The 26,822-nt window shown below is 53.0% G+C and overlaps 1 protein-coding gene across 1 annotated transcript in view; it reads left to right on the top strand.

Moving 5' to 3' along the window:
• Positions 1–294: 294 nt before the first annotated feature.
• The window catches only part of PRMT8 (protein arginine methyltransferase 8), a gene marked incomplete at both ends in the record, with an annotated part of 80,136 nt that continues 53,608 nt past the window's right edge, over positions 295–26,822 (top strand). The window contains one exon of the mRNA XM_082850864.1: positions 295–369. Within this exon, the coding sequence (XP_082706990.1) occupies positions 295–369 (75 nt within the window). The remainder of the gene's footprint in view (positions 370–26,822) is intronic.

The raw sequence follows: 26,822 nt of genomic DNA on the forward strand, positions 1-26,822 counted from the left end.
CCGCAGCGCGGGTGGAGAGAGGCGGGGAGGGGGTCGCGGGCGCCACAGGAACTCGAAACTGTGTGAAGGAATCCGAAGCCGATGAGAAGGGAGGAAAATAAAACAAAGTGGAGACTGCAGGAAAGACTCCACCGCGGTTGATGGTACCGGCTGATGCTCCAGCAGAGGGACTGGGTTGGGCTTTTATTTTATTTTTTTTTTTCCTCCCATTTTCTCTTTCTCTCTCTCTTTTAAAGCTACACCAGCTCTCTCTTTCGGCACTATCTCTGTATCACCAAACCCTTGCTGGCTCTTATGGGCATGAAACACTCCTCCCGCTGCCTGCTCCTAAGGAGGAAAATGGCGGAGAACACGGCCGAGAACACCGAGGTAAGGAGGCGAGAGGCCGGGCTCGGAGACCCCGCAGCCCGCCGGGACCCCCGCGCCGCGCGCCGCCGCCGCCGCCGCCGCCGCCGCCGCCGCTCCGCACCTGGTGCCAAACTTTCCCAGCTCCATCCCGCTTGCTTCTGCCGGCCGTGTGCGCGTGTGTGCGTGTGTGTGTGTGTGTGCTGGGTGCGGGAAAGACAGTGCCTGTCTCAGGCCCCCTCCCTCTTGAAAATGCAAAGGAGTCGCTCTCACCCCAGCTCCCTCTCCTGCCCCCCGCTGCTCGCTTTCCACCCTCCCCCACCCCACGTCCCAAACCCTGGGCGGCCGAACTCCCCTGCCCTCCCCTCTGGGCTCCGTTAGGGCTCCAGGGTGCCGGTTTCAGCCGGATCGGGATGGGTGATCCGGGGGCCAGGTCTGCTCCCTGCGGCGCCTTGACCGTCTCCGGCCGGCCGCTCCCTCGGCGTTACCCTTCAAGCTCGAGCTCTCGGTCCCCGCAGCACCGCGGAGAGCTCCGGGCCGCGGGGATGGGGGTCGGGGAGGGGGGCCCCCGTGCGCCGTGCCGGGATGGCACTTGGGCACCACCAACAGACCCTCGCGCCCAGATCCGGGCCGGGGAGAGGTCTGCCCTCCAGCACCTACGAGCCGCCTCTGGGACGCTAACCCCGGGGAGGAAGCTCGGGCCACGGCCACCTTCAGGACCAGGGACAGCGCCCGCTCCTGCCGCAGCCGAGCCCACGCGGGCCGTGGGGCCTGCGCGCCGCGCTGCATCGGGAAATGGTTCCGCAGCCGCTCGTCCCGCAGCAGTTCCCAGGAGGTCGCTCTAGCTCCGCAAATTGCGCTCTCGTCCCCCGCCTCCGGCAGCCCAGCGGCTGCCCTTTCTGTACTCTGGAGTTGGCTCGGAGCCGCAAAGACTGGAGGCTGCGTTCCCTGGCCTCGCTCTGACCCTGCTGTCATTACAACTGGGTTAGCCCGTAGGCTCTGGGCACCTGTAGTCACGAAGGGGATCCGCGTGGGCAGCCCCCTTACCTTTGTGGAGGAACGGTGCGCCGAGGGGGGGGCGGAGTGGGGTATGTGTGTGAAGATCATCCCTTACTCGGTGGCAGGAAAAAGGCAGAGAGCAAATTCCCGGGCTCTATTAATAGCCGGGTGTCTGGTGGGGCTGCCGTGCACTTCACATATGGTTACCCATATGCAGCGTGGGGCGGGATGGAGGTGTGGCACGGGAATTGTCCCTCTGTCTTGCTGGGCTGCAGAAAGGGGCAGAGACCCTTCCCGATCTTCTCCCCTCGAGGTTTGAACTGCAGCTACCCCCTAACCCCACCGCGTAGGCAGCGAAGCTTTTAAAATCCCCGTTCTCTGAGAAACTAGAAGCAGCATGTATCTGGCAGCTGTCGATTTCGAAACAAACACGCTCTGGGGGAGAACGTGGGGTGTTCGGGAGCTAATGCCGTCACCTTGAGTTAGGGCAAAGCATGCGCGCCTGCGGTCCCCTCGCCACTTCCTCTTCGCCCCCCCACACCCGCCCCCAGGCAAGCAGACACTCAGAATGATGTGTAGTGCAAGGCAGAGAGCTAGCCTTACCAATCCCCTCGCCCTCCTCCCTCCCATCGCCCACCTGCAGAATGGGTTTCTAAAACTAGCTCAGAGTCCAGGCTGCACTTCTGTAATCTGTTGGACCAGCGGGCACGTAGCAGTCCCTGCAGCCGTGTGGCTGGAGCGCTAGAAGCAAGAAACAGCTTCTCTCTACCCATCCCCCTACCGCTCGGCTTCTAAAAAAAAAAAAAAAGTTTTCGCAGGTCTCTAGCCCCCCGGCCCTCCGGTTGTTGCGCCGGGTCTGGGTGCAGACCCCGGCCAGGTTCCGCACTGTGCACGGCGATGTGAGCTTCCCCACCTCGCCCCGGTTCAGGGAGTCCGGCGCAGGCAGAGCGACGCGCGCCAGGCTATTTTTACATGCTTCCCCCGCAGCTCCGCACTCCCCCTTCTCGGCGGTTGCACATGCCAGCTCTGCTCAAGGCATCAATGAAAACAGCAGTACAGGCGGCCGAGCTCCTGAGAGCACAAAAAGAAAAAAAAAAACAAAAAAAACCCACGTCGAACGCCTGGCACAAAGTGGGAGGGGCAGATCCAGCTGGGGCTCCGGGAAGCGGAGTGAGTCTGGGGTTCAGTTCTTCACAGCTTCCCCTGCGAAGGGGAAGAATTCAGACTTGGTCAAACGTGGCCAATGGAGGCATCCAGGCAGCGTGACAATCACTTGGTTTTCCTCCAGGAACTGGCTGTTTTTGGAATGAGCCAGGACTAGGGCAGTACTTCCAAAAGTGGGGTGTTGTGGGTCTGCCTGCATTTATGGTGAGAGAGAGGGAGGCAAGGATGCCTCTGTGGGGTGTGTGTGTGTGTGTATGTGTGTGTGTGTGTGTGTGTGTTGTGTCTATGGTGGTAGCGCTCCTTGTTTTTAATTCAACACATCTTTATCAAACACTGACTCTGTGCCAGGAATGATTAGGCTCTCGAGATCCAAAGATGAAGACACCAGGCCCCTGCCCTGAAGGAACTCACAGTCCGGTGGACAGTAGTGCCAGATGATCCAGATAGTTCAGTAGCACCTTTTCCTGCCTTTCCTTGGTGTGGTTTACAAGCACTTTATCTCATTTCAGCCTCACCATAATCCTGTGAGATAGGCAAAGATTAGTTTTCATTTCTTAGCCCCATTTTACAGGTGAGGATGCTGAGGCTGACAGGTCCGGCAAATTCTGAAAGTTACCTGGTCAGCAGGACAGACAGCCTTGGAGCACAGACTGTCCCTGCTTCTGATTCACTGCCCTTTGCCCTGCATTGCTACTTCTATTCTTTTATTATTATTATTATTATTATTTTGGCCGCACTGTGCAGCATGCGATATCTTAGTTCCCCGACCAGGGATCGAACCCCTGCCCCCTGCAGTGGACGCAATGATTCTTACCCACTGGACCGCCAGGGAGGTCCCTACGTGACTTCTAAAAAGATGCCATGTTTGGATGGGAGCAGGAGAGAGGGATAGGGAGAGAGGGTGTTTGGGAAGGGAGAGATGCGGTGTTGGGACAGGCAAGGGTGACAGGGAGAAGGTGGCCTCTCACAAGGTTTTTAGGGAGAGATATTCTCATCCTTAGGCAGGCAGGAGAGAGTGGGGAACAAAAAAACCTGCTTGTGAGCAGGGCCTCCCTTGGCCAGAGCCTCCCTTGGCCAGTGAAGTTTGGAGCTGGGGCGGGGGCAGGGTGGGCACGGTGAGCTCCGTTTCTGCTTTTTCTGGCTCTGTCCCTCAGATGCGCTTCTCCTCCTCAGCGGAGGGCATCATCCCCTGCTCCGCATGTGTCATTAGAAACCTTCTACTGTCTGGTCTCCTTCCCAGCCGGCTGTCCGTGCAGAGGCCACCACCCTCACTCTGCCCTCACTAAGGCAACAGCCTCTCTCCTGTTGTCCTCTTCTCTAATCCAGCCCTCAGTGGGCTTTCAGAAGTACAAATCTGCTCATGATCAGACATTGCTTTCAAAACTTACCATGTCGCCCTGTTGCCTTTAGGACACAGGATAGAGCCCATTTCCTTAGCCCTTCAGTACCTGCCCCATGCAGTTCTCTGCAAACACTGCCTTCACGCCTGAATGCCTTTGTGCTTCCTGGTTCCTCTACCTGGGCTGCTCTACCCACCCCCCTTCTCTCTGGAAACAAAAGATCTTCCTCAACCAGCAAGACCCAGTTCAAAGGTCTCTTCCTCTCAGCAGCCTTCCCAGATCGACCATTTATCCTCCACTCCACGGAGAGTGAGTTTTCCTTCTCCTTCTTCTGTGTTCCTAACACCTGTCTCTCACTTTTCCTATGACAGGATAATTGGCTTTTTTTTTAAAAAAAAAATCTTTATTGCAGTACAGTTGCTTTACAATGGTGTGTTAGTTTCTGCTTTATAACAAAGTGAATCAGCTATACGTATACATATATCCCCGTATCTCCTCCCTCTTGCGTCTCCCTCCCACCCTCCCTATCCCACCCCTCTAGGTGGTCACAAAGCACCGAGCTGATCTCCCATTGGCTTTTTACATGTCTGTTTCTTCAGTTGGATAATGAACTTTTTTGGGGAGGGGGGAGAGTGTCTACCCTGTTCGTAACACGGTGCCTGACACAGAGTAAATTTAAAATGCTCACAAATGTTGACTGATTCGTGAGATTATGAACAAGCTCGTGAGGCTTCTGGGTGTTAATCACTCATGGCTCTCTGAGAATTGGGCTTCGCATCTCCCACTCGTGTGCTTAGGTCATTGTGGGCCCTGAAAACTCAAAAAATGAGTGGAGTTTCTGGGAATCGAGGTGCTGCAAAGCTCGAAGCATGGGTGCACTTTGGTTGCCTGTGTACCTGTTTCATAGTCCATTGTTACTGCCTCTTCCCCTGGGGTGTTTGTCTGAAGAGCAGATAAATGGATTAATTACAAGGCCCAGTTACGAACCCTGGGGGACGATGGACCCTCAGAGCCTCTGCTTGCTTCACTGGTTCTCGGTGAAAGCCTGATGCATTACTTACGGTGCGACTCCCTGACTGGGGTTTTCGCACCTCAAAGGAGAAGCCCCCGGGGTGAGAAAATAGTTTTAGCACAGGAGTCATTTTGGAGACTGGTTTTGGAATGTGCTATTGACTTACTGGCCTGGGGAGAGAGAATAATTATGGGCTGGGAAAATTCCTACAATAGGACAGTGGGGTTAGGGTACCAATGGGTGCTGCCCTGTGAGTTATGGGGAGAAATGGGCTGAATTCCGACGTCGCTCATGGTTCCCTCTTCTCAGGGTTTTCGGCTCAAGCGTGTGGTCCTATAGCACAAAGGTGAGGGGAGGAGAAGAAAAAGGGCAAGAGGAGGCTGGACCCAGGCCCACTTCTCTGGGGTCTGCATCGTGTCTCTTTCCGACGAGCGTGGGGCTCTGGAACCAGACTGCCTGGCTTTACACTGAACTCAGTGGACGTGTTGTTATGATGAACAAGTCCCCGAACCCCTCTGGGCCTTGTACGGCTGTTGCGATGATTGAATGAATTAATTCGTGCAAAGGGTTTAGAGCATGGTGAGCTCCCGAGGCCTGCAGGATCGTCAACCTGTCAGCTTTTAGGAGTCGCGCCAGAAAAGCACCAGCTGGATGGACTCTCCTACGTCCTTATTTCTCCAGCTGAAATGATCGCCAAACCACAGTCCACATCCCTCAGCAAACACGGATTTCAGCCCTGAACTGAGCTCAGGAGAATTAGGAAGATGCCCACGTGTCTTTTGCGCCCCCCGCCCCCGAGAGGTGTGGCTCTGCAGAGAGTCCCCCGCTGGCTTTTGGCTGTCAAAGAGGGTGAAACCACACTCCCGTCTCTGACTCGGGAGTGGGTTTCGTTTCCTCCTCGGTGCTAACTGCGATGTGAAGTGATTACCACATTCCAGCGTGGAACGCGCAAAAATCCGTAAAAACAGCATTTACACCTTGGAGTCTACGGTGCCAGCAGGACAAAAATGAGCAACGTGGCGAGATGTGAGCTGCCAAGGTAGCTGGAGGTGGGGTCGTGTTGTGGGACAGGCAGGCGTGTTGTCCCATTGTCTCTCCTTGGCGAGAGGAGGGGAAGCGCGGGCGGGAAGGGGCCTCCCGAAGGTCGCTGTGTCCGCGCTTCCAGCCCTGAGCCCACTTCTTGCACCCACGACGCAGTTGGCCCCTTGGTTCCTTGTTACAAAACTTCACAGGAGGCAACTTCCCCAAACCCCTTGTGCATCTCAAGAGTCAGGAAGTCAGATCTTCCTTAGGTCTGAGCTCCATCTCTTCCGGTGCAATTGGAGTCACCTTGGTTTATGTTATTCTAAAAGGAGATTAAAAACCGTCTGGTTGCCTTTGCATTTGGGGCTGCAGGAGGGGTGTCTCACCCTCTTTACCAGCCTCTGTTTGGAGCGTTTCCAACCCCTTCCTCTGAAATTCTGGATGAGCCAGGAGAGGCGTGTTGGAGAAGACATGCCCCTCCGGTGGTACCCGGCCCGCTGGGTACATCACACCTCAAATGGCTTTTCTCCTTCACTTGTTATTAGAAGTCCCTCAGGCATCACAGTTTTCTCCAGATTTGTAATGGGTGACCCATAAGCGAAGATCTCTTTTTAAAGTGTAATTTTATAAGAGCAAACAGCTCGATGTATACATTTTCATAAAGTCATAGACTCTTAGAGCCGAATGGGAACTTCAGATCATTCAAATTAAGAGACAGGAAAACATTGCCAACATCAGAGCGCTCCGGTGTTGGCGTCGGGTCCATGTTTCCTCTTAGGTCAATGCGGTTTCTACCCCCTTTAGCACCGGCTTGACTGTTTTTACATTTGATGCTAATTTTCTGGTACATCCTGATATGTAATATCGAAAACCAGTGTTTCCCTGGGTAAGATCTAAGAATTGTGCATAGCGAGATCTCTGTCCTTTTCGTACGACACGTAAAATGCTTCGGCATATATCGTCTTGTTGAGTGGGTGCCGTCATGCATTACATACATACACACATATGTTACATCCTGTACACCGTACATAACGCGTCAAGTTACATATTATTCCCATCGTACAGATGAAGAAACCAAAGCACGGAAAGTTAGTGTTACTTGCCCGAGATCCCACAGCTAGTAAATGATGGAACTCAAACTCTGGTTTTCTAGCCACTGAGACCTCTGCTTTTTCCAGTCCACCGGGCTGTGAAGACAGCAGAAGGAACAGAGTAGACACTTAAAATACAAAGAGAAAGAATGGAGAGATTAACAGGAGAAACAAAGAATGGTGGGTTGGGAAGAAACCGAGGAAAAGATACCAGCCCCGGCTTTCTCCTCCTGCTTTCAGTTCTCACTGCTATGCCCCGTGGGTGGCGGGGACCCAGTATAACTTGTGGCCAGGACAGTCCTCGTTCCTCCCGGATGTCCCTGGGTCCGGGAGTCCCAGCTGGTGGGCCAGGCAAAACTCTTGACTAACAAAGTATACCTTTCTGGAAGCTGGACTGAGGCCACCATGTTAAACCTGAACTCTCATCCAGCTTCTTGCATGGGATGAAATGAATAGCAGAGACTTCAGGACAGGAACTTGTTTTCTAAATTTATCTTTGTAGTTTTATTTCATTGTCTAGGGCTCGTGCAACATAGTGCCACAAACTGGGGGCTTAAATAACTGAAATTTATTCTCTCACAGTTCTGAAGGCCAGACGTCTGAATCCAGGCGTCAGCAGGGTGGGCTCCTGCTGGAGGTTCTTAGGGGGAAATCTGTTCCCTGACTATTTCTCCGCTTCTGGTGTTTGTCAGCTATGCTCTGGCTGGTAGACACAGCACTGCCTCTCTGCCTCCGTCTTCACGTGGCCTTTTCTCCTACGTGTGTCTGTATCTCTTCTTCTTCTAAGGACACTAGTCGTATGGAATCAGTGCCCACCCTGTCCAGTATGGCCTCATCTTAATCCGATTACATCAGCGAGGTTCTTGTTTACAAATGAGTTCAAATTCACAGGTAACAGGGGTTAGGGCTTCAGTACATCTTTCGGGGGGACTTGATTCAACTCATAACGTCATCTAACATGGTGCCCACACGTAGTAGGTCTGAGTAGAGAGTGGCTGGCAGATGGCAACGAGTCTGTAGAGAGGGCTGGAGTAGTTGCAGAGTCAGTGAAGGTCGTCTCTCTCCTTTAAGTCTGTCTCCCGCTGCGTGCCCACTGTCCAACTTGCCCACTGTTGCCGCAGAACCTTGGTCAGGCCCCCTTTTCCTTGAGTTGCAGCAAAAGTATAACAAGAGCTGCCATTTTCACGTCCCTATTTTGTGTTGGGCGTGTGTTCAGTGCTTCGTCTGCGTTGCCTTGCTTAATTTACGCAACATTACAAGCAACTCTTCTTATTCGCATTTTGTAGTTGAAGAAATGGAAACTCACAGTGGTCGGTTGTCTTGACGAAGATTATAGGACCAGTAAGTAGTCCTATCCTACAGTCCTGCTGCTGACTGGGGCCTCTTCCCCCTCTTTTATTCACATCCCCAGCGGGAAGTGTGTCCTCACTTTTGCCCACACCAGGTCCCACCCACTGAGAGCCTTTTGGGGACTGGAAGGAACTGGTAGACGTCCGTCCGTGTGTGGGAGAGGGTGGAGGCTGGCTGGAGCCTCTGCCAGCCTGTACCCGGCTCCACGTGTTCAATCCCCTCGTCCTCCCGGGCGATTTGCTTTCTGTCGTTGCCAGAGAATTATCGTAGTGGTAGCATCGTGAGCCCGTTCCTAGCGTCCGTGAAGGGCTCTTCTGGAGGACAGGAGCGGTAAGGACTTTCTCGGCACCTTCCAAACAGTTCAGCCACGTGGGTTGCTGGCTCTGGGCCTGAGACAGTTTTGTGCAGAGGTTCGGGGCGCAGGACCTGGGGCTCGTGCCTGGGTGCAGACCTCAGCCGGGCTGGGTCCTGGCGTGCACGCGTTACACCATCATCTGTGCCCGGTTTCATCATCTGTGTCGTGGTGGTAGCACCTTATCCCGCGGAGCTATGATGAGGGTTAATTGAGTGACTTCGTGTGACGCTCACGTAGGTACACGGCAGGTACTCAAGATGAGCTACGATTTATCATCCGGGCTTATCCGGTGGTGTCTCAAAGGGGCGGGGGGCGCACAGGTGAATAAAGGGCCTCCACTGGTGACGTGATGGACTCACTGATCCAAGCGTTCTCAGGAGGGACAGGGTTCTCCATGCCTCGCGGGCTGGCCCGCCCCACTCCACACGCACACTCAGTGTTGGGGTCCAGGGCTCCGGTGTTCGCAATGTCCACAGCAGGAAAACAAAACCTCACGGAGCCCCTAGGGATGGAGAGAAGTGGGGGGGTGTAGATGGGCACCCACTTCAGACCTCTTGGCCTTCTCCGGGTGCCCCCAAGCCCTGCTGCTGGGACAAGAGCCACTCCTACTGCTCGATAACTGGATTGATGTTCCCCACATTCCCACGGTGGGAGAACAAGGCCTGGCGGGAGGGGAGGAGGACAGAGGCGTCGCCCAGGCAGGCGCTGCAAATCGGGTGTTAATTACCGACTTAAACACCCTGTCCTCTTGGCCATGAATCCAGTAAAGGACATTCACAGGGGGTGAGGCCCAACCAGAGGGTGGTACAGCTGAGACCAAACCACTACAAAGGGAACTGCGATGAGCAAATCCCTCCTTCAGGTCCCCACCTGTAGCTCTATGGTGAAGCATCGTCTCTTGTTAGCTGAAGGGAAGGAAAGGGGTGGCCTTTAACAGCTGGGGCTGCCAGAAAATGAGAGGCTGCAATTCCCCCAGGCGCATTACATCCAAGGGCTTCATCTCGCCCTGACAGGCAGTTATGACAGCACTTCTCTAAGGAGACGCAATCAGAGAATCCCACAAAAATGATTGCAGCCCATCACGAGGGTAAATGGGATCCTAATTAAGGGATGTTCGCTATTAACGCGCATCAGTGCAATTCTTGCCTTCAGGCACCTAGCAGGGAAGTGATGAATATTTATTGAATGAATAAAGGAAATAAACTCGCACATCACACGTACACCAGCCAACTTCCTTTTGTTACAGAGTCTGTCTACTCCCAGCTCTCCAGAGTGAAAGCTGCGGTTCCCAGGGTACCATCGGAGAGGGTTTTGGAGGCAGACGTGAGTTTGAGTCTCATCCTCATGCCTCTGGGATTAACACCCATTTTTATAATCCATGAAGGTTAAATACAATCACAGGAGAAGACAGAAAAAAGAAACTCGACGCATGTTCTCACCTTTTTCCTCCTGTTGTAACTTTGCGTTTATTTGCTTAGCTTTTGTTTTGCTTTTGGGGGAAACTTCGCAGAGCAAAGTTGGAAGAGTCCTTGCGGATTTCAGCGTGGGTGGATGTAAACGACCTCGTCCAGGCTGCGGGGCGGCGGGTGTGTTTACGCGTGGAGGTGTGGACACGCACGTGAGTCTGCGGGGCCGTCAGGCAGAAGCACGTGCTCGTGCGCTTATGTACTTGTTACGCGTGGTTTGCAGTTCAGAGCAGGTAACGCACCATGAGGTGCACATTTAACCACTAGCCTGGAGCTCTGGGGTTGACCCAGGGACTGATGACTCACCGTGGTGGGGTGGTTGTATGGGGGGCACATGGGGGCGGGGGGGCGGGGAGTGAGGCCCTGGGTGGGAATCTTGTAGAGCGGATCTGAGGGTCAGGGTCAGGAAGGTTAGCAGCCCTGGCTTTGCAGCTGATGTACGACCTCAGGTGCTGTTTTCCTCAGGTGGGGGCTGGGTGGCCACCCTCTCTGGCGCGACACGCTCTCCCCAGGCCATCTCACGCTTCCTCCCTGATGTGCTGAGGATTCCCAGCCGAAGCCCAAATCCGGCCCTCGAGCTTGGGCTGTATGTCTGGCTGCCCGCAGGACGCCTCCGCTCAGGTGCCACACAGGGACCTCAGACTCCTCAGGGCCCCTCCTGGTGTCAGCGCTTCCCACCCCTCTGCCCCCTCCTGCTGGCCGTCATCTTGCTGAGTGTGGAGTTGCCCAAGGCACAGCCCCATCTCCTCTGTGCCGTCTCCATGGCTACGTCCTGGTGATTCTGCTCCTCATTGGCTTGTCCTCTGCCCTGAGTTTGTCCTCCTCTTTGGGGTCCCACTTTGGCCGTCCTGGGCACGCCCCCCATCTCTTGCCTGGATCTCTGCATCACCTCCTGGATGCCCCCCCCACAGCCGCGCCTGGCTCTGGTCTGTCCTCACAGCAGCACGAACATGCCTTCTGAAGTGGCGACCTGACTGTGCTTCTCCCATCCTCAGACGCGTTCAGTGGCTTTTCCGTTATCATGGGAGAAGGACCCACCTCCTTGCCGTGGCTTAGCTGGCTCCGCAAGCTCATGCCCCTGAATGCTGTTCTCTGAAGTCCTTCCCTTCTGCTCCAGCTACACTCACCTCCTTCCCTCCCCTCATCACCTCCTACTCTTCCTTCAGGTCTCAGCTTAGATGTCACCTCTTCCAGGAAGCCTTCCCTGGCTCCATCCCCTCATCTAAGTCAGGCTTAGCTCTCCCACCATGTGATCCTACAGTACCTGTGCATCCTCTGTCGCCGTGCGTATCGCTTTGTACTCGCTGGCTGACTTCCTCGTCTGCAAGTCCACTGTAAACTCTGTGAGGGAAGGGGCTCCATCCGTGCTGCTCACCATCGGATCCCAGCACCTAGCACAGCGCCTGCTACCTGTTAGAGGTTGCAGACCTTTTGTCCTACGAGTGGTCATTGTGACGTATACCTTTCCTGCACTGAAAATGTTCTGTGGACGCTGGCGTTTAAATCATTATCTACGGCTCCCTTCCTTCTACGCTGGTTGGGACTGTCAGTCACCCAGCGTCCCCTAAAAAGGAAGTCTCTGAGGTCATAGCCATCATCTGCCAACCCAAAGCAAGGCTGCAGGTAAGCTGCCCCGGACAGATGTTCACCGCTGTGTGGCAAGGGCAGGGCTGCAGAGAGAATGGTGACACGCAGTGCAAGCTGGGTAAGAGGAGATTTTTCAGACAAACAAGGGCATACGTTTCGTACCCTCCTGAACAGGCAAGCCTTAAGTCTCAGAAGGGGTGGAAGGGGGCGGTCAGGGCTCTGCCTGGGCCGTGGGGGGAATTCCCTGCACTTCTGCAGTGGGAAGAGGGGGCAGAGAGACCGTGGAGGTAGCCCTGCGCAACCTCCCTCGAAGCAGGGCAGTCTCGGGGTTTGTATCAATGTATTTTCTTCCCACTAGGCCTGATGCTTCATCATCGGCTGATGTGAGCAGGGGCCATGGTGGGGTGGGGGAGGCAGATATGTCCGGACAAGGGGTCTGAACAGCCCTGAGGCTCTGGCTCCTAGCTGCAGGCTCTCGGGGGCCCCAGCCTCCTGCTCCGGGGCCGGCGCTCTGCGGGAGGATGCGACTGTCTTAGGCCGCGCTGTCAGTCACTCTTCTATTTATAAAGTTAAAAATAAGGTGCTCCATATTCCGGGAGGGAGAGAAAAGCAAACCAGCGGCTTGGGCTGCCGGTGCAGCAGGGCCCTGGGCTTCTGTCCACACGGCCAGCTCTGGTGGCTCTTCCTGGAGGCGTCACGGAAGCCGGGCCAAGCCTGTGCCCACCTCCCTCTCTTCTTCCAGCTCCGCTGCAGCATCAAGAGACCAGCGCTCTCAGCCCCGCCCCCGCCCCGGAGGGCACTGCACACGCCCCAGTCAAGGCAGCCGGGGTCCATCCCGAGCACCAAGGGGGCTCGGCCTCGGCCTCCCTGGGTTATTCACTCTGGTTCCTCGTGCCCTCGGCGGATACCAGGTAGCCTGGGGAGAGCCGAGAAGCTTGAGGCAGAACCTGCGGCCCCGACTCTGTTGCCATCCGCCCTCTGGCTCTCAGCCACCCGTGTGAGAAACGCCCGAGTTGGTCCTTGTCTGTCCCACCTGATAGGGCGGCCCTGAACCAGATGGAGGCCAGGGCGTGACGACCTTTGGAAAGCGGGGGGGCTTTGTGCCAGCCTTAAGCTTTGCTGTGACCCCCCTGCTGCTTCAGGTGCCTTCCAGGCCAACTTTGTGCCTGTTTCCCCTGATCGAGCTGCCAGCGGGGATGGAGACAGCTCGTCACCATCCTCCACATGGCCTCCCCCTCCAGACTTGCCCACGTGTGCTAAACTTGTGCTGCTGAGCACGCGAGATGCGTTCCCCTCGAGGTGGCAAATGGTGTAGAAAGTGGACGTTTGGGGAAAAGCAAAGAGGTGTCGTCCGTCTGGGTTTGGCGGGGAGCTGACCTCTCCTAGGGTCCTGACTTGAACAGGGCGGAAGGGGAGGAGGCTGGCAGGCAGGTGTTTGTCCCGGAGAACGAACCTCCCTCCGGAAACCTCTGCCTGCGCTTCTGCTCTCCGCCTGCGGGCTCGGGCTGTACCTTCCCCGGGCTGCGCGCTCTGCGCTGCTGGGAGCGATGACTCTTTCCTTTTCAGGCAGGAGAGACGCGCAGGGCTCGCGGTTCAGCTGGTGGGGCAGGCAGCCTCAGCTTCTTGGCCCCGGGCTCTGGGGACCCGCATCTTGGAGAGGCTCCCGTCTTGGGCAGTGGTTCCTTTAACCCCCGCGTGACCAGACACTTGGTGTGCCATGGGTCTCGCCTGTTCCGAACGCGTACGGGGTAGAGGGAACGAAAGGGAAGGTTTGAGTTTCAAATCTGTCAGCGCCATACTTCCTTGTCTTCCGCAGTGTGCGCTGCTGGACCATTATTTCTAAAGTACTGGGACCTGGCATGTCTCCCAGGATCCAGGCCGAGCCAGGATGTTGTATTCCTTTGGTACCACGGCTGGTGCCGGCAGCCGAGCGCTATGCCAGGGGCCCAGAGGAGGGGTGATGCGACGGCCATCCCTGCAGTCACCGTCCTCTGACATCTTCTCGCCCCAGGCCTTGGAGGCCCCCTTGTTACCGACTGCAACGGTCTCTAATCTCACCTAGTCGATCGATCGACGGCATCCGACGCTGTTTGTGTTTCGTTTTTCCCGATTCCCTCTCCTCTTCGGGGTCCTGCGTCCTCCCTCCTCCCATCTCTCCCGCACCTGTGGCTATTCTCTCTCCCGCCCTCCCGTGGATCCTTCTTCCTTCCCGCTGGTAGTGACGCTGACCCCGGCTTCCCGTCCCTGGATGACCTCATCCTCCTGCACGTCTTGTGACGTCCAGACCTGCACTCCTGGCTGGGTCTCCTCCTCAGTGTGCGGCAAGCACTTCAAGTCCACCACGACCCAAACCGAGCTCCCTACCTTTCCTCCGAGCTTGTGCATCTGTTCCTGCCCCGGGTTCCTGCCTCCTTGAAGGGCACTGGTCAGCAGTCATACCAGGGGCCTCCCCAGAGAATTTGCAAGAGAATCCTGCCAAATCTACCTTCTTCCCATCCTTTGCTTGCATCTCCTTCTCCTTATCCCGCTGCCTCCAGTCAGACCCTCATCATCCTTTGTCTGGATCACTGCAGCCGCCGCCCCGCTTCTGTCCCTGCCCTTTGCCAGGTCGTCCTCTTCACGACAGCGCGATGCCTGCACTCCAGGTGGCCTCAGTGGATGCTGGTGGAGCGAGTGCATGAGTTATGGGTAGAGACGCTTTGCTCAGAGGAGCAAAGGCGGGTGTTTGTTCTGTAGCTGCTGGGCGTTGTGAGTTAACATCAGGGTCACCGTTCTCCTTCTCTTCTGGCCCTGGTGGAGATGCTTGGGTGTTAAAGAACTTTAGGTTTGAGCTCATGGGGTTCAGGAGACCTGGGTGATAGTCCAGACTCTGCCGCTTGCTTACTAGGGGGCGTGTCTTTTCTGAGCTGGCTTTGACCCTGAGAGCACAGCAGAAAACAAAATCAGGGAGTTTGAGGTTTACCAAGGAGCCTTATCCTTTAGGAGGAAGAAGGACAAAGGTTATGACAGGGAGTGAACCTGGGCAGGTGGCTGAACCCGTAAGGAGAGGTGCTCTGGTCGTTCCTTATGGGAAACGTCGTTCAATCCGCCCGGCATCACCCCACCCTCCCAGAAAGTGCTAATGGGAGGCTTCCAGGCTGTCCTTCTTCCCCTTGCCGTCGTGACAAAATGGGCTGGGTCTTGGGGGTTCCAGAAGCCTCTCTGCAGAGCTCTGATTCCTAACCCGAATAGGGGAAGTGCCTGTTGAGCAGATAACTCTTATTTAAGTTTCCGTATGTTTCGGGGTGAGTGGGGATTTCGTATTCAGGTTGAGGGGCTGGCTGAGCGACCCCCCAGGGAGCCCCTTGGACCCTTCGGGCTGGTTGATCACATCTTACCTGAAGCCAGGGGACAGGACCAGTGAGTCACTGAGACACACCTTCAGGTTTCCAGCGCTAACTCTGCTCTTCCCGTCGCAGTGTTCAGTGCATGAATCGTGCCCGTGACAGGGTGCATACCATCTTCTCTCTTCAAGCTAATCTCCCTGTCACAGTGTCTACACCTCACCGTGCCTGGACCTTTTTGGAAAGCCGGCCACTCGCCTCTTACACGTCACTTTCCCGTCAGTATCAGGGAAGTGTGTGGTACCCAGAGAACAACACAGGTCACCAGTGGGAAATGTTTAACAGCGATGGTTTTAATTCAGTCCGTTGCCTCGGCAGAACCATTCCCTACAGGGTATCCTTTTGCAGTACTTTATCCCGTCCAATTTTAGACAATGAATAATCACAGTCATATCTGTGACTGTGGCTAGATACGGCTCTAGTGATTTCATCCAAGGAGCCCAGTGTGACTTAACACACCTGGGAATCCTTTTCTAGGCCCCAAGTCCTGAAGGCTAAGGAGGAACTGGGCAGAGAAACAGGCAGGAGTGATAGTGAATGTCCTTTGGAGAGGGAGGCTCCGAGGAGAGGTCCGCTGTCAGGGCCGGAGAGTTGATTTCAGGGCCAAAGCCGGGCTCTGAGCCCTGACTGTCCCATGTCAGGTTGCTGTGTCTGTTTTCCAGTCTCGGCTAAATCCATCCTCTCTCTTCTGCTTCCTGCAACGTGGTCTCTTGTTCCCCACAGGAAGCCAAGGAGCTCAGTCTCCTTCGAGGTAGGTGCCTGGATGGCTCAGTGCCAGAGCCCTGGCCGGGGCTGGAACCAGGACCGTCCCGCTCACCTCGCTGGGAGTGCCAGGGACCAGATCTGTGTTGGGGTGTGGCTGGTATTTCTAGCCGCAGGATGTGGTTTGGAGAGGAGCTGCTCACCCAGAGCCTTGGAGCCTTTCCGAGTCCCCCAGCTCTTGGCTGGATGAGGGGGTCGCCCTGCCCCAGGGGGAGGGGTATGCATGAAACGATGTGCGAGCGTGCTGCTGTCTTACATCTGCTCCTCTAACGTGCTCTCCATCCTTCTCCACCCTGCTCTCTGCCCCAGAAAGCTGAACTGCATGGACAGGCTCCCCCCCACCCCAGCTCCCCCAGGCTGCTGGCTGGCAGGGTCCCATGGTGGGGTGTTGTGAGCTGGGATGCCACCAACGGAGCAACAGCAGATCAGAGAAGGGAGGGGAGTGAGCTCAGAACAGTTATTCCTCCAGCTCCTTCCCTGTAGGCTTCCCCTAAACCGAGGCTTCCACGCAGCCTCTCACACAGCCCTCACCACCTCTGGGCTCCAGTAACTTCTCTCTTCCTGAGCCCTGACACGTAGAGGTCACTGTGGGGTCATCTTACCAGCACCGGGGGCTTCCGCTAAGCTGCTCTTACGAACAGAAATACTTGATGGTGTTCACCCAGCACTTACTCTGCCCCACGCATCTTCCCAAGCTCTTTCCGTGGATAATCTAATTTCATTCTTAAATAACCCTGAGAGCAGATACTAATAATGTCCCTGGCTTGTGAGAGAGGGAACTGCGACTCAGAAAGATGCAGTGAATGTCCCAGGGTCACAGAGCAAGGAAGTGGCGGACGCTGGTTCCAAACACAAGCAGCCACGTCCCAGGACCCAAGTTCCTGCTGGTTACTGGTGGGATCCCTGGACCAGCCACGCCCACATCATCTGGGAACTTGGGAGAAATGCAGATTCTCAGCCCCGCCCCAGACTGACTGGATCCGAGGCTGGGGGTGGGGCCCGCAGTCCCCTCTCCAGGAGTGGGATGTCCACCGGGGTCTGAGGACCACTGCTCTCACTGACCCCAGCTACCCCAGCCGCCGTCCCTTTCCCCCAGCCTTGCGTGGCTGGACTGCCATGGCTGGTTCCTCCTCCGGCCTGCTCTGGGGAGCAGGCTCCGTCCGCACCGGCCACTGCCCCGGGCTCCGGTGCTTTCTGTTTTCTGTGTTTGGTGACTGTGACCAGCCCAGGCTCTCCTCCCAGCTGGCTTCTCAGGGCTGTGCACCTATTTTTCTGGGCTCATCTTCCACAGATCTTCTCCTTTCTCTGGGCTTCAGGCCCCCAGGTGTGAGCACAACGCTGATAAGTAACAGCAGGACGTGGGCCAAACCTCCCTGCACAGATGTTTCATTTGGCCTCCTGGTTCCTGCTCCCCACAGGGGCGTCCGCAGCCACCCCCTCCCTCCGCTTGTCCACGCGGCCCACGTGGTCTCCGCATACATGCCTGCTTGGTCCACAGTCTCGAATACGGTGCCGCCACTTTCCGCGGATTGGAATCCAAGGCCAGAGAGGGTAAAGGTTGGTCAGGGATGCCCAGCGAGGCAGGGGCAAAGCCGGGTCTGGAGAAAGAGCTCCCAGGTCTCAACGTGGCCTTCGCTCATCGCGTGGTCCTTGCTCTGGGGCTGAGGGTCGCTGAACCTTCACCGGCTGCCCAGCCAGACACTTGCCTCTCCAAGATCTTTTACGAACCTACATAAAGGCGGGCCCTCGCCAGTTTGTTGGAGATGGGGTCCAGGGTGGAGTGATTCACGAGAGGGACAGATGTTTGTGTTCAATGGGGAAAATGACCAGGTGTTTAAGAGGGCCCAGAGCGCCGCACGGTGGGACCTAAGTGGGATGACTTTGCCGGGAAAGTGTTTTTGTGGAGGCAGGGCTGGCACTATTGGTTTCCTGCCCGTCAGAGTCTCGGCCTCGAGGCAGCACTGCCTCTCCTGAGTCTGACTCCACCTTCCACCAGTTTCAGACTCTATGACCTTGAACCAGTGACTTGTTGTCTCTGAGCCACAGGTATGCCCTGGGAAAATGGCCTCTTGGGCTTGTCTTCATCCTCTTTCCCATCATTATAACAATATACTTTCTTCCTCCTCTCAGGAGGGAGGGGACCTTGAGAGTGAATTTGCACTAAAGTGCTCATTTGACAAGTAAACATTTAATGTGTTGTGTTCACCACCACTCCCAGCCAGGTCTCTTGATTCAGGAATTTTGAAGGGGATAGAAAAGATAAAATGGGAAATGCTGCATCCCGATTTCATAGGCTTTAAATCCAGGGATTGCTTATTTTAATGGTTTTCAGGCCACCAGAATAATCAGGTTTTGTCTGTTTTTCCTTCTGCTTCTATCAATTTTTTTCTCCATTTTTTTCGTTGTGGTCAAATGCGCATAATATAAAACGTACTGTCCTAATCATTTCTAAGCGTGCAGCTCAATGGTATGAAGTACATTCGTATTGCTGTGCAACCATCACCACCATCCGTCTCCAGAGCTCTTTTCGTCTTGCAAATCTGAACTTCTGTGCCCATTCAACAATAACTCCCGTTCTCCCCTCCACGCTCTGGCCACCACCATTCTACTTGTCTCTATGGATATGACTAATCTAAGTGCCTCACGTAGGGGGAGGCATATGGTATTTGTCTTTTTGTGTCTGGCTCATTTCACTTAGCATCATGTCCTCAAAGTTCATCCATGTTGTAGCATGTGTCAGAATTTCCCTCCTTTTTCAGGCTGAATAATAGTCCATTGTATGTATAGACCACATTTTGCTTGTCCGTTCTTCCACTGATAGACACTTGGGTTGCTTCCACAGTTTAGCTATTATGAATAATGCTTCTATGAACATGGGTGCACAAATATCTCTTCAAGACCCTGCTTCCACTTACTTCGGGCATATACCAAGAAGTGGAATTACTGGATCATACGGTAACTCTAGTTTTAACTTTTTGAAGACGTACCAAACTTTTCCATGGTGAATATGCACCATTTTTCATTCTCATTGCAAAAGGTTTCCAGTTTCTCCACATCCTTGCCAACACTTATTTTCCCGTTTTTTTGTTTTCTTTAATTATTAGCCATCCCAATGGGTGTGAGGTGGTGTCTCCTTGTGGTTTCAATTTGCATTTCCCTAATGATTCGTTCTGTCAGTTTTTGCTTCATATATTTTGCATCTCTTTTATTAGATGAATAAACATTTGAAATTGCTGTGTCTACTTGATGAAGTGACCACTTTATCATTGTGAAGAGATCCTCGTTTTCTTGATATTATTTGCTGTGAGATCTACTTTCTCTGATACTCTTATAGCTACTCCAGCTTTCCCTTTATTCAAGTTAACATGGTATATTGTTTTTCATCCTTCTTTAAAAACTGTTTTTGTGTTAAAAGTAAGTTTCAAACAGGGAGGCATGTGGTTGTTTAGAAAATCTAATATGATAGCCTGTGTTTTTTAATTGAGGTGTTCAGACCATTTATAGTTAATGTAATTATAAATATTATATTGATCCTGTAGGGTTTAAACCTACCATCTTGCTATTTGTTTCTATGTTACTTATCTGTTCTTTGTTACACTTGCACTCTTTTTAAGCCTTTTTTGGGGGACGATACTTGAGTATTTCTTAAGATTCCATTTAATCTTCTTTGCTGGCTTATGATGTATAATTTTTGTGCTTTTATAAAGTGGATGCCTAGAGTTTGTAGTAAGTATAATGAACTTATCATAGTCTCTCTTCAAGTAATATTACAGCACCTCACATGTACTATAAGAATCATACAACAGTGTACTTCCATTCCTTCCCTTCTGGCCTTTGTGCTATTGCCATCATACATTTTATTCCTACCTATGTTATAAATCCTAGAAACATTGTTATTACTTTTTAATTTAAGCAGTCAATAATCATTTAAAGAGATTTAAATAATAAGGAAAAGGTCTTTTATGGTTATCCATAAAAGTTACTTTTCCAGAGCACTTCATTCTTGGTGTGGATCCAGATTTCCATCTGGTATCATTTTCCTTCTGCCCAAAGGATGCCCTTTAACATTTCTTATAATGTGGACCTGTGGAAAATGAAATCTTTCACCTCTGTATGTCTATAAAAATCTGTACTTTGGCTTTATTTTTGAAAGATATTTTCACTGGGTATAAAATTCCAAGTTGAGCGGTTTTTTTTCCTTTCTGTATTTTAAAGGTGGTGCTGTCCTGTCTTCCTGTGTTGTTTCTTATAAGAAGTTGGCTCTCATTCGTATATTAGTTCCTTTGTATGTAACGTATCTTTATCCTCCGTCCCTGGATGCTTTTAAGATTTTCTGTTTATCAGTGGTTTAAGCAATTTAATTGTGATATAGTTTGGTGTGTTTTTCTCCCTCTGATTTCTTTTCCTCAGGGTTTGCTGAGCTCTTTGGATCTATAAGTTTGTGGTTTTTGTCAATTTGGAAAATTTCAGCCACCATTTCAATATTTCATTAAGTATTTTTCTGTTTCCCCTTCCTTTGGGTACCACAGTCACATGTGTACTAAGTCACCTGAAGTTCTTTCGCACCTCACTGATGCTCTTTTTAGCTTTTTGTTTTCAATCTTTTTCTCTCTGTGTTTTACTTTGGGTAGTTTTTATTGCCTATGTCAATCTTTTCTTCTGTGACATGTAATCTGCTATTAATCTAATCTGGTGTATTTTTTTTAAATCACATATAGTTTTTATCTCTAGAAGTTCATTTTCTACCTTCTGTGTCGCCACATAACACACCTAATCTTTCCTCTAGTTTCTTGGACATGTGCAATACAGTTACAATAATAATTATAAAGACCTTGTCTACTGATTTCATCATCTTTGTCCTTTCTAGGTTGGTCTGGAGAGATGGATTTTTCTCCTCATTATAGGTAGCATTTTCCCACTTCTTTGGCAAGCCTGATAATTTTTGACTGAATGTTAGACATTGTGGAATCCACACCTTGTTGGGAGCTGGATACTTTTTGGATATTTTGTATTTCTAAGCTTAGTTCTGGGATGCAGTTAAATCACTTGGAGAGTTTAACCCTTTCAGGTCTTGCTTTTAAGCTTTGTTAGGTGGAATCAGAGCAGTCTTTAATCCAGGGCTAATTTTCCACAACTGAGGGGGGGAAAAGAGTCTTCTGAGTATTCACGAATTATGAGGTTTTTCCACTTTGGCTTGGGGAGACAAGAGCCCTTTACTGGCCCCGTGTGAGTACCGTAAAGTCGTCCCTTTATCTTCTTTGTCATTCTTTGCCTGGTCTCAGGTAGTTTCTTCACATGCATAGTTTGGTCAGTCTCAGCTGAAGACTTGAGGGGCACTCACTCCAGATCTCCAAAGCCCCCTCTGTAGAGTCTTCTACCCTCCAGCACTCTGCCTTTCAAACTCTAGCTGTCTTGCTTTCCTGATTCCCACCTCTGTCTCTTCCACCAAGGCAGATGCCTCTCTCTGCCTGGGTTTCCACTCCCTACAACCCAGCTCAGATATACCCGGCAGTAAGCTGAGGCGTCATAGGGTTTGCCTTGTTTGTGTGTCAGCTTTCACAGGCACAGTTCTTCATTGCCTGATGTTCAGCGTCTTGAAAACTGTTATTTCACATGTTTTGTTCAGCTTTTAAACTGACCGTCAGAATTGCCTGGGAGTGCTTTGAAAAATCCAGATTCTTGGGATCTGTCATTGGCTAATTTGAAGCCACCTTTGGAGTAGATCTGGTGGCTGACATTGTTCCCTTTCCAGCTGGAACATCAGTATTTTCCGTAAATACACTGGAATCTCTGATTAAAGGAGTTAGTCACTTCTGCTAAGAATCTGGGCGGAAAGAGATTTGTTTCGAGCAAACGGGTTTCCTAGAACTGGATGGAAAGTGTCTGCAGGAGTCCTGGGAAACCAGATGGGAATCTGGATTAAGCTGATGTGGCTTTGGTCTCGGCCTATAACTTGTGATTTTCTTTCTGATTTATGACTTTGTAGCTCGTTTATCTCCAGCCACTGGCTTATTGGACAGATGATGGGGCCAGAGACTCTGTGAAGGGCCAGTTCTTGGGTCCTGGACAGCCCCACTGTGGGGACTAAATCAGCCAGTCAGTTTCTCTGAAACTCAGCCCCATTCCCTGCAATTCTGGTCTTGCAACACTTCGCTGTGAAGAGACTGTTGGAAAAGCGTCTACAAATACGCTCGAATCTGTACTTGAAGCCACTTGTAGTCTACATGGATGGAAACATGGGGGTTAGTAAATGCATTCTGTATTTGCAAGATACTTCCTTTTCCTAGAAATCCTGGGAGATAAGACAGTTCTCGGTAAAGACACTTGGGGCACCACTGGCTCCTCCGAAGAGTGTTGAGTATTATTCAGACTCTCACGATTATTCTTCTCAGTTCTGTCTTCCTTGCTGCCACCTCCCTCCCCGCCCTCTCAAGGGGAAAGAAAGGTCTCTGGTTGCATGGTGGGAAGGGACCTTGCATAATATATTTATGAAGGGCAGCACTGACCCGGTAGAAGGATACTTTAATCATCACATCCTTACTGAGCCCCAGCTCTGTGCCAAGCATTAAGGGGGAAACAGTGACACATGAGATCTGGGTCCAGGTCTGAAGGAATTTACTTCTTGGCTGTGGAAGCAACACCTACAATTGTGAGAACATTTGCATGAGACTGTTTGCCGGTAAAAAAGGACAGAACGTAACCAGTAGCTTTGGACCCACAGATGCCACGGGAATACAGACTAGGAGCAGGAGAGACCAGGTGTCAGAGTCTGGAGAAAATGACTGAGTTTCCATGGTGGGCATGTTCTTGAAGATAGCAACTGCATAGTTCTCAGAAACCTCTGGGGAAGAGGGGTAGCTCAGAGCCCAGGGAGTAGACGGTGTGGAGGGCGAGGACAAGGCTCAGGCAGCCGGAGGAACAGAGCGCTAAAGGCAGCCAAGGCCACTGTGTCCAGGGCCAGAGAAGGGCTCGGGCAGCATCCCCAAGTAACACCGGGGCGGAGAGTCAGCTGGCCAGAGATGCAAGTCTTGTTCTCCTCTATCACACTTTAGAATTGCCTCTGAATACTTACACACACAGCATCTTTAGTCATCACAGAAGCCCGTGGAAGAGGCAGGACACATAATTATTGCCATTTGACAGAGGAAGAAACTGAAGGTCGGAAAGGTTAAATGGATTTTGCATCATAACCTGAATAGGGGGAGAACCAAGACCGGAACCCACAGGTGCCCCAAATGTGTGACCTCTGTCTGACACCCTCTGCCTCCACGGTGACCCCGGCCGAGCAGAGAGTCACCTGCCCAGCTCAGGTCCCACAGGGAAGATGTGACCCATATCTGGGACGAAGGCTTCGTCCAACTCCAGGCAGGATGAGGGTGGGGGAAGAGATTGGCTGTATCTCTCTGCACATCTGTCCATAAAGGAAGCAGAGAGGGTGCTTGGTGACGTCCTTGAAGTCAAAGGAGAGAGAGGCCCCTGTTGGCTTGGGGAGGGGAGAGGGAGGGAGGGGAGGGGATGCATGGCAAGTCTGCTTTGTAAGCCCATTAAGGAGGAAGAGCCAGGAGCCAGGCACCCAATTAACCTGACATCTCTTGCAGCCAAAATATCTGAGGATGTAAGAAGAGAATTCAGTATGTGGAGGCTTGGGGGGAAAGTGACTAATAGCTGGAAAACAGCCCCAGTTTATTTAAAGAGCAGGTCAGGCGCAACAACTCCAATAGATTCCTTCCCAGCAGTTCCAGATCTGGGAGACAGAGCAGGTACCGTGCGGCTGCAACGCCATCCTGATGTGAAGCAGGCATGGCCGTTGTGCCACAAACAGACTGCCAGGGGCTGCCGGGAAGCGCCGGGAAGCACCGGGACACCGTACGCGGCTGCCAAGGGCTGCCCTTGGAGTTGAGCCACGCCGTGACCCTGGCCGTGACAGCGGGATAGGGACCGGCCCAGGTCATCCAGCCTGCAGGTGGCGGAGCCCTCACCCAATCCCGGTCCTTTTGCTGTGAGAGCCAAGGTGCTTTCTATAACCCGTGGCTGCCTCTCCTTCAGGTGACCTTGGCCCGGCTCTGGCATTGTCTGGGAGCCTCAGTAGCACCGAGGCAGAGCCAGGCTGGCCTCTGAGGGCTGCGCCAGGGGTCGCAGAGGAATGGAGAAGGCAAGAAGCTGTCCCCAACTTTGCCTGGACCAGGGCTTCACAGGGAGCCCCGGGAGGGCTTGTTAAAGTGCAGGCTGGCAGCCCGCACCCTCGCAGGAATGGATTCTGCTGGTCTGGGGTGGGGCCTGATACCCACCCAAGGTGACTGACACAGATCGTAAGAGAGAAACACTGCCCTCAGTCAGAGGCCTCAGATGGCTTCCCTCAGAACAGTAATTTCTAGAGATGTTTATAGCTCTCTCAGGGAAAAAGAATGCCACAGCTATCACACTGGTAGCACTAGACACCCTCATTCCCTCCTGGAGATTCACGATTCATTTTAGCAAATTAAAGCCTTAAAAGGATTGCAATTAAGAAATCTCTTTATATTTTGTAGTATACACATATATCAAATCATGACATTGTATGCCTTCAACTTACGCAATGATATATGTCAATTTTATCTCAAGAAAGCTGGAAAAGAAAAGAAATCTCTTCAGCTTTTTTTTGGCCCAAACTCACTTGACCACAGAACCCGTTGTTCCAGGAGTGTCTGTTCTGTGGGAAACAGTGCGGAAAAACGCAATTCCAGACGAGCCATTCTCAGTCTCTGGGATGCAGCGGAATCACGTGTGTGGGCCTGTGTTGGAATAGATTGCTGGGCTCCACCCCAGAGAGTCTGATTTAGTGTTGCCAGCGAGGCCCGGGAACATGCATTTCTTACAAGCCCCCAGGTGATGCTGATGCTAGAGGTGTGGGGACCACCAGCGAGAGCCACGGCAGGAGGCCCCTCTGTGAGCCCTAGGGAAAGAGGGAGGGTGAGAACTGAGAAAGGTGCGTGGCAGGACCCGGGGGAAGAGGCTTCCAGGGAGCACAGCCTTGGAAGGGGCTTGAGTCTGAAGTAATGAAAAAGCATGTGAGGGCGGGCTCTGCTGAGATGCCAGAGTTAGATTCAGGGACACAGTATAATAGAGAGACGCCAGCTGGTGACAGCAGCTGACGCTCTGTGACATGCATCAGTGTCTGGCCTCGCCACAGGGGGCTCTAGAGAGAGTCTGTGCCTTTAAAAAGCCAACGCTAGAGGGGCGCATGAGGGTGACAGTTGACAAATGACCAAGCCTGGGAGCGATGCACGGGGAGACAGCTCCAGCTTGTAGGACCAGCGGTGTCTAGACCCTTCTCCCCGTCCCCGAGTCGTGCAGGCTTCCGACCCCCAGGGGGAAGAGCAGTGAGCCAGGTCGTGGCATCTGCTCCAGCACCGTGCTTCCTTCTGGGGAGGCTGACTGCAAGGCTGCTTTGCTGAAAGCTCCTCTCTCAGCCCAGGTGATAGGAAACACGGGTGCAGGAGAGTGGATGGGACGGTGGAACCAGGCCCATCTCTGGCCAAAGGCAGGCATGAAAGCTTTGTATCTGTGGTGTGGTCATGGGGGACAGGAGAGTCCCAGGTGCCCGACACAGCCATGCCTGCCTTGCTGCTGCCCGACACCCACCCTTAGAACGTTCCCCCTTCAGCTGCACTCCGGCCCCTACCTAGAGGCAGACAGATGGTGCTAGAAGATCTAGCTCAGGTCACTACCGACGGCATGGACCACGGTCAAGATGGGAGAAAAGGGTGATCCCAGGCTGGGTGGGGAGACTGAAGACAGCTGGGAAGGAACATGCAGTGAGACCCGGGCCGGGAGCCCCCCTGCTCCCATGCCCTCCTCTGCTCCCGCTGCGGCCCCCGCTACCCCCTGCAGGCCCCTTTCTGTCCCTCTGCGGGACCTCAGCATGGCAGGCCGGTGCTGAGGACAGACTCAGGTTAGCGAAAGCTGTCTTGACATTTGGAGACAGAGCAGGATTCGGCTCCTTCAGGGGCGCCTTTTGTTCTCGGGAAAATCATCTGTACAGCTTGGGCCGGTGCCAGGGACTGCCATTTATAGCCCAATGGGCTTGGGGTGGCTTCGGCTGCCTGGTGCAGAAAGCGCTGGCTGCTCTCCGCCCCCGGCCGTCTGCCTTCCCCTCGGGTCTCCCGCACTCCTCTCCCCCCTCAAAGCCTCTCCTTCCTCTCCCCATCCCCTCCCCTATCTTCTTAGAGGTCCCAGTTCTAGATTTGCCCACGTGACCCCAGACACCTTCCCTTCCTCATGTGGACCTCAGCTTCTCCTACAGACTGGAGCCCACTGTCTGCTCCCCTTGGAACTCAGTCACCTTGGCGAGGTGCCTACCTGTGCCAACCTCCACCGAGGCATTGTCCACATTGCCTTTGGCCTTCATTCTCCCCTCCCAGGGCTGGGCTTCCTGCCTGGCCTTGCTTTGCCACCCACTTCTGAGCACAGGGCCTGGCTCCCAGCAGAAGCTGTCAGGCTTGGTGGGACTGAACTGGTCCAGCCACGGTGTCAGGCTCAAGAGCACAGCTTTGCTGTCAGATAATAAATGGTTCGTGTCTTGGCTCTGTTACTTGCTAGCTCTGGGCTTAGCAACTGACTGAAGTTTTGAGCTTCAGTTTCTCCACCTGTAAATTTCAGTACCTCACTTATTATTAGGCTTTTATGAGATAATATTTGTGAACTGTTTAGCACAGTGCCTGGCACTCAGTGGGCCCTCAGTCACTGTTAGGGATCATCACCATCACCATCACCATCATCACCATCATCTTTACCATCATCACCATCATCATCACCATCATCACCACCATCATCATCTTTATCATCACCATCATCATCATCATCATCACCATCACCATCATCATCATCACCACCATCATCACCATCATCATCACCATCATCATCATCATCACCACCACCACCATCATCATCACCACCATCATCATCA

This window comes from Leucopleurus acutus (genome assembly GCF_964270905.1).
Source record: "Leucopleurus acutus genome assembly, chromosome: 11".
Classification (NCBI taxonomy): Eukaryota; Metazoa; Chordata; class Mammalia; order Artiodactyla; family Delphinidae; genus Leucopleurus; species Leucopleurus acutus.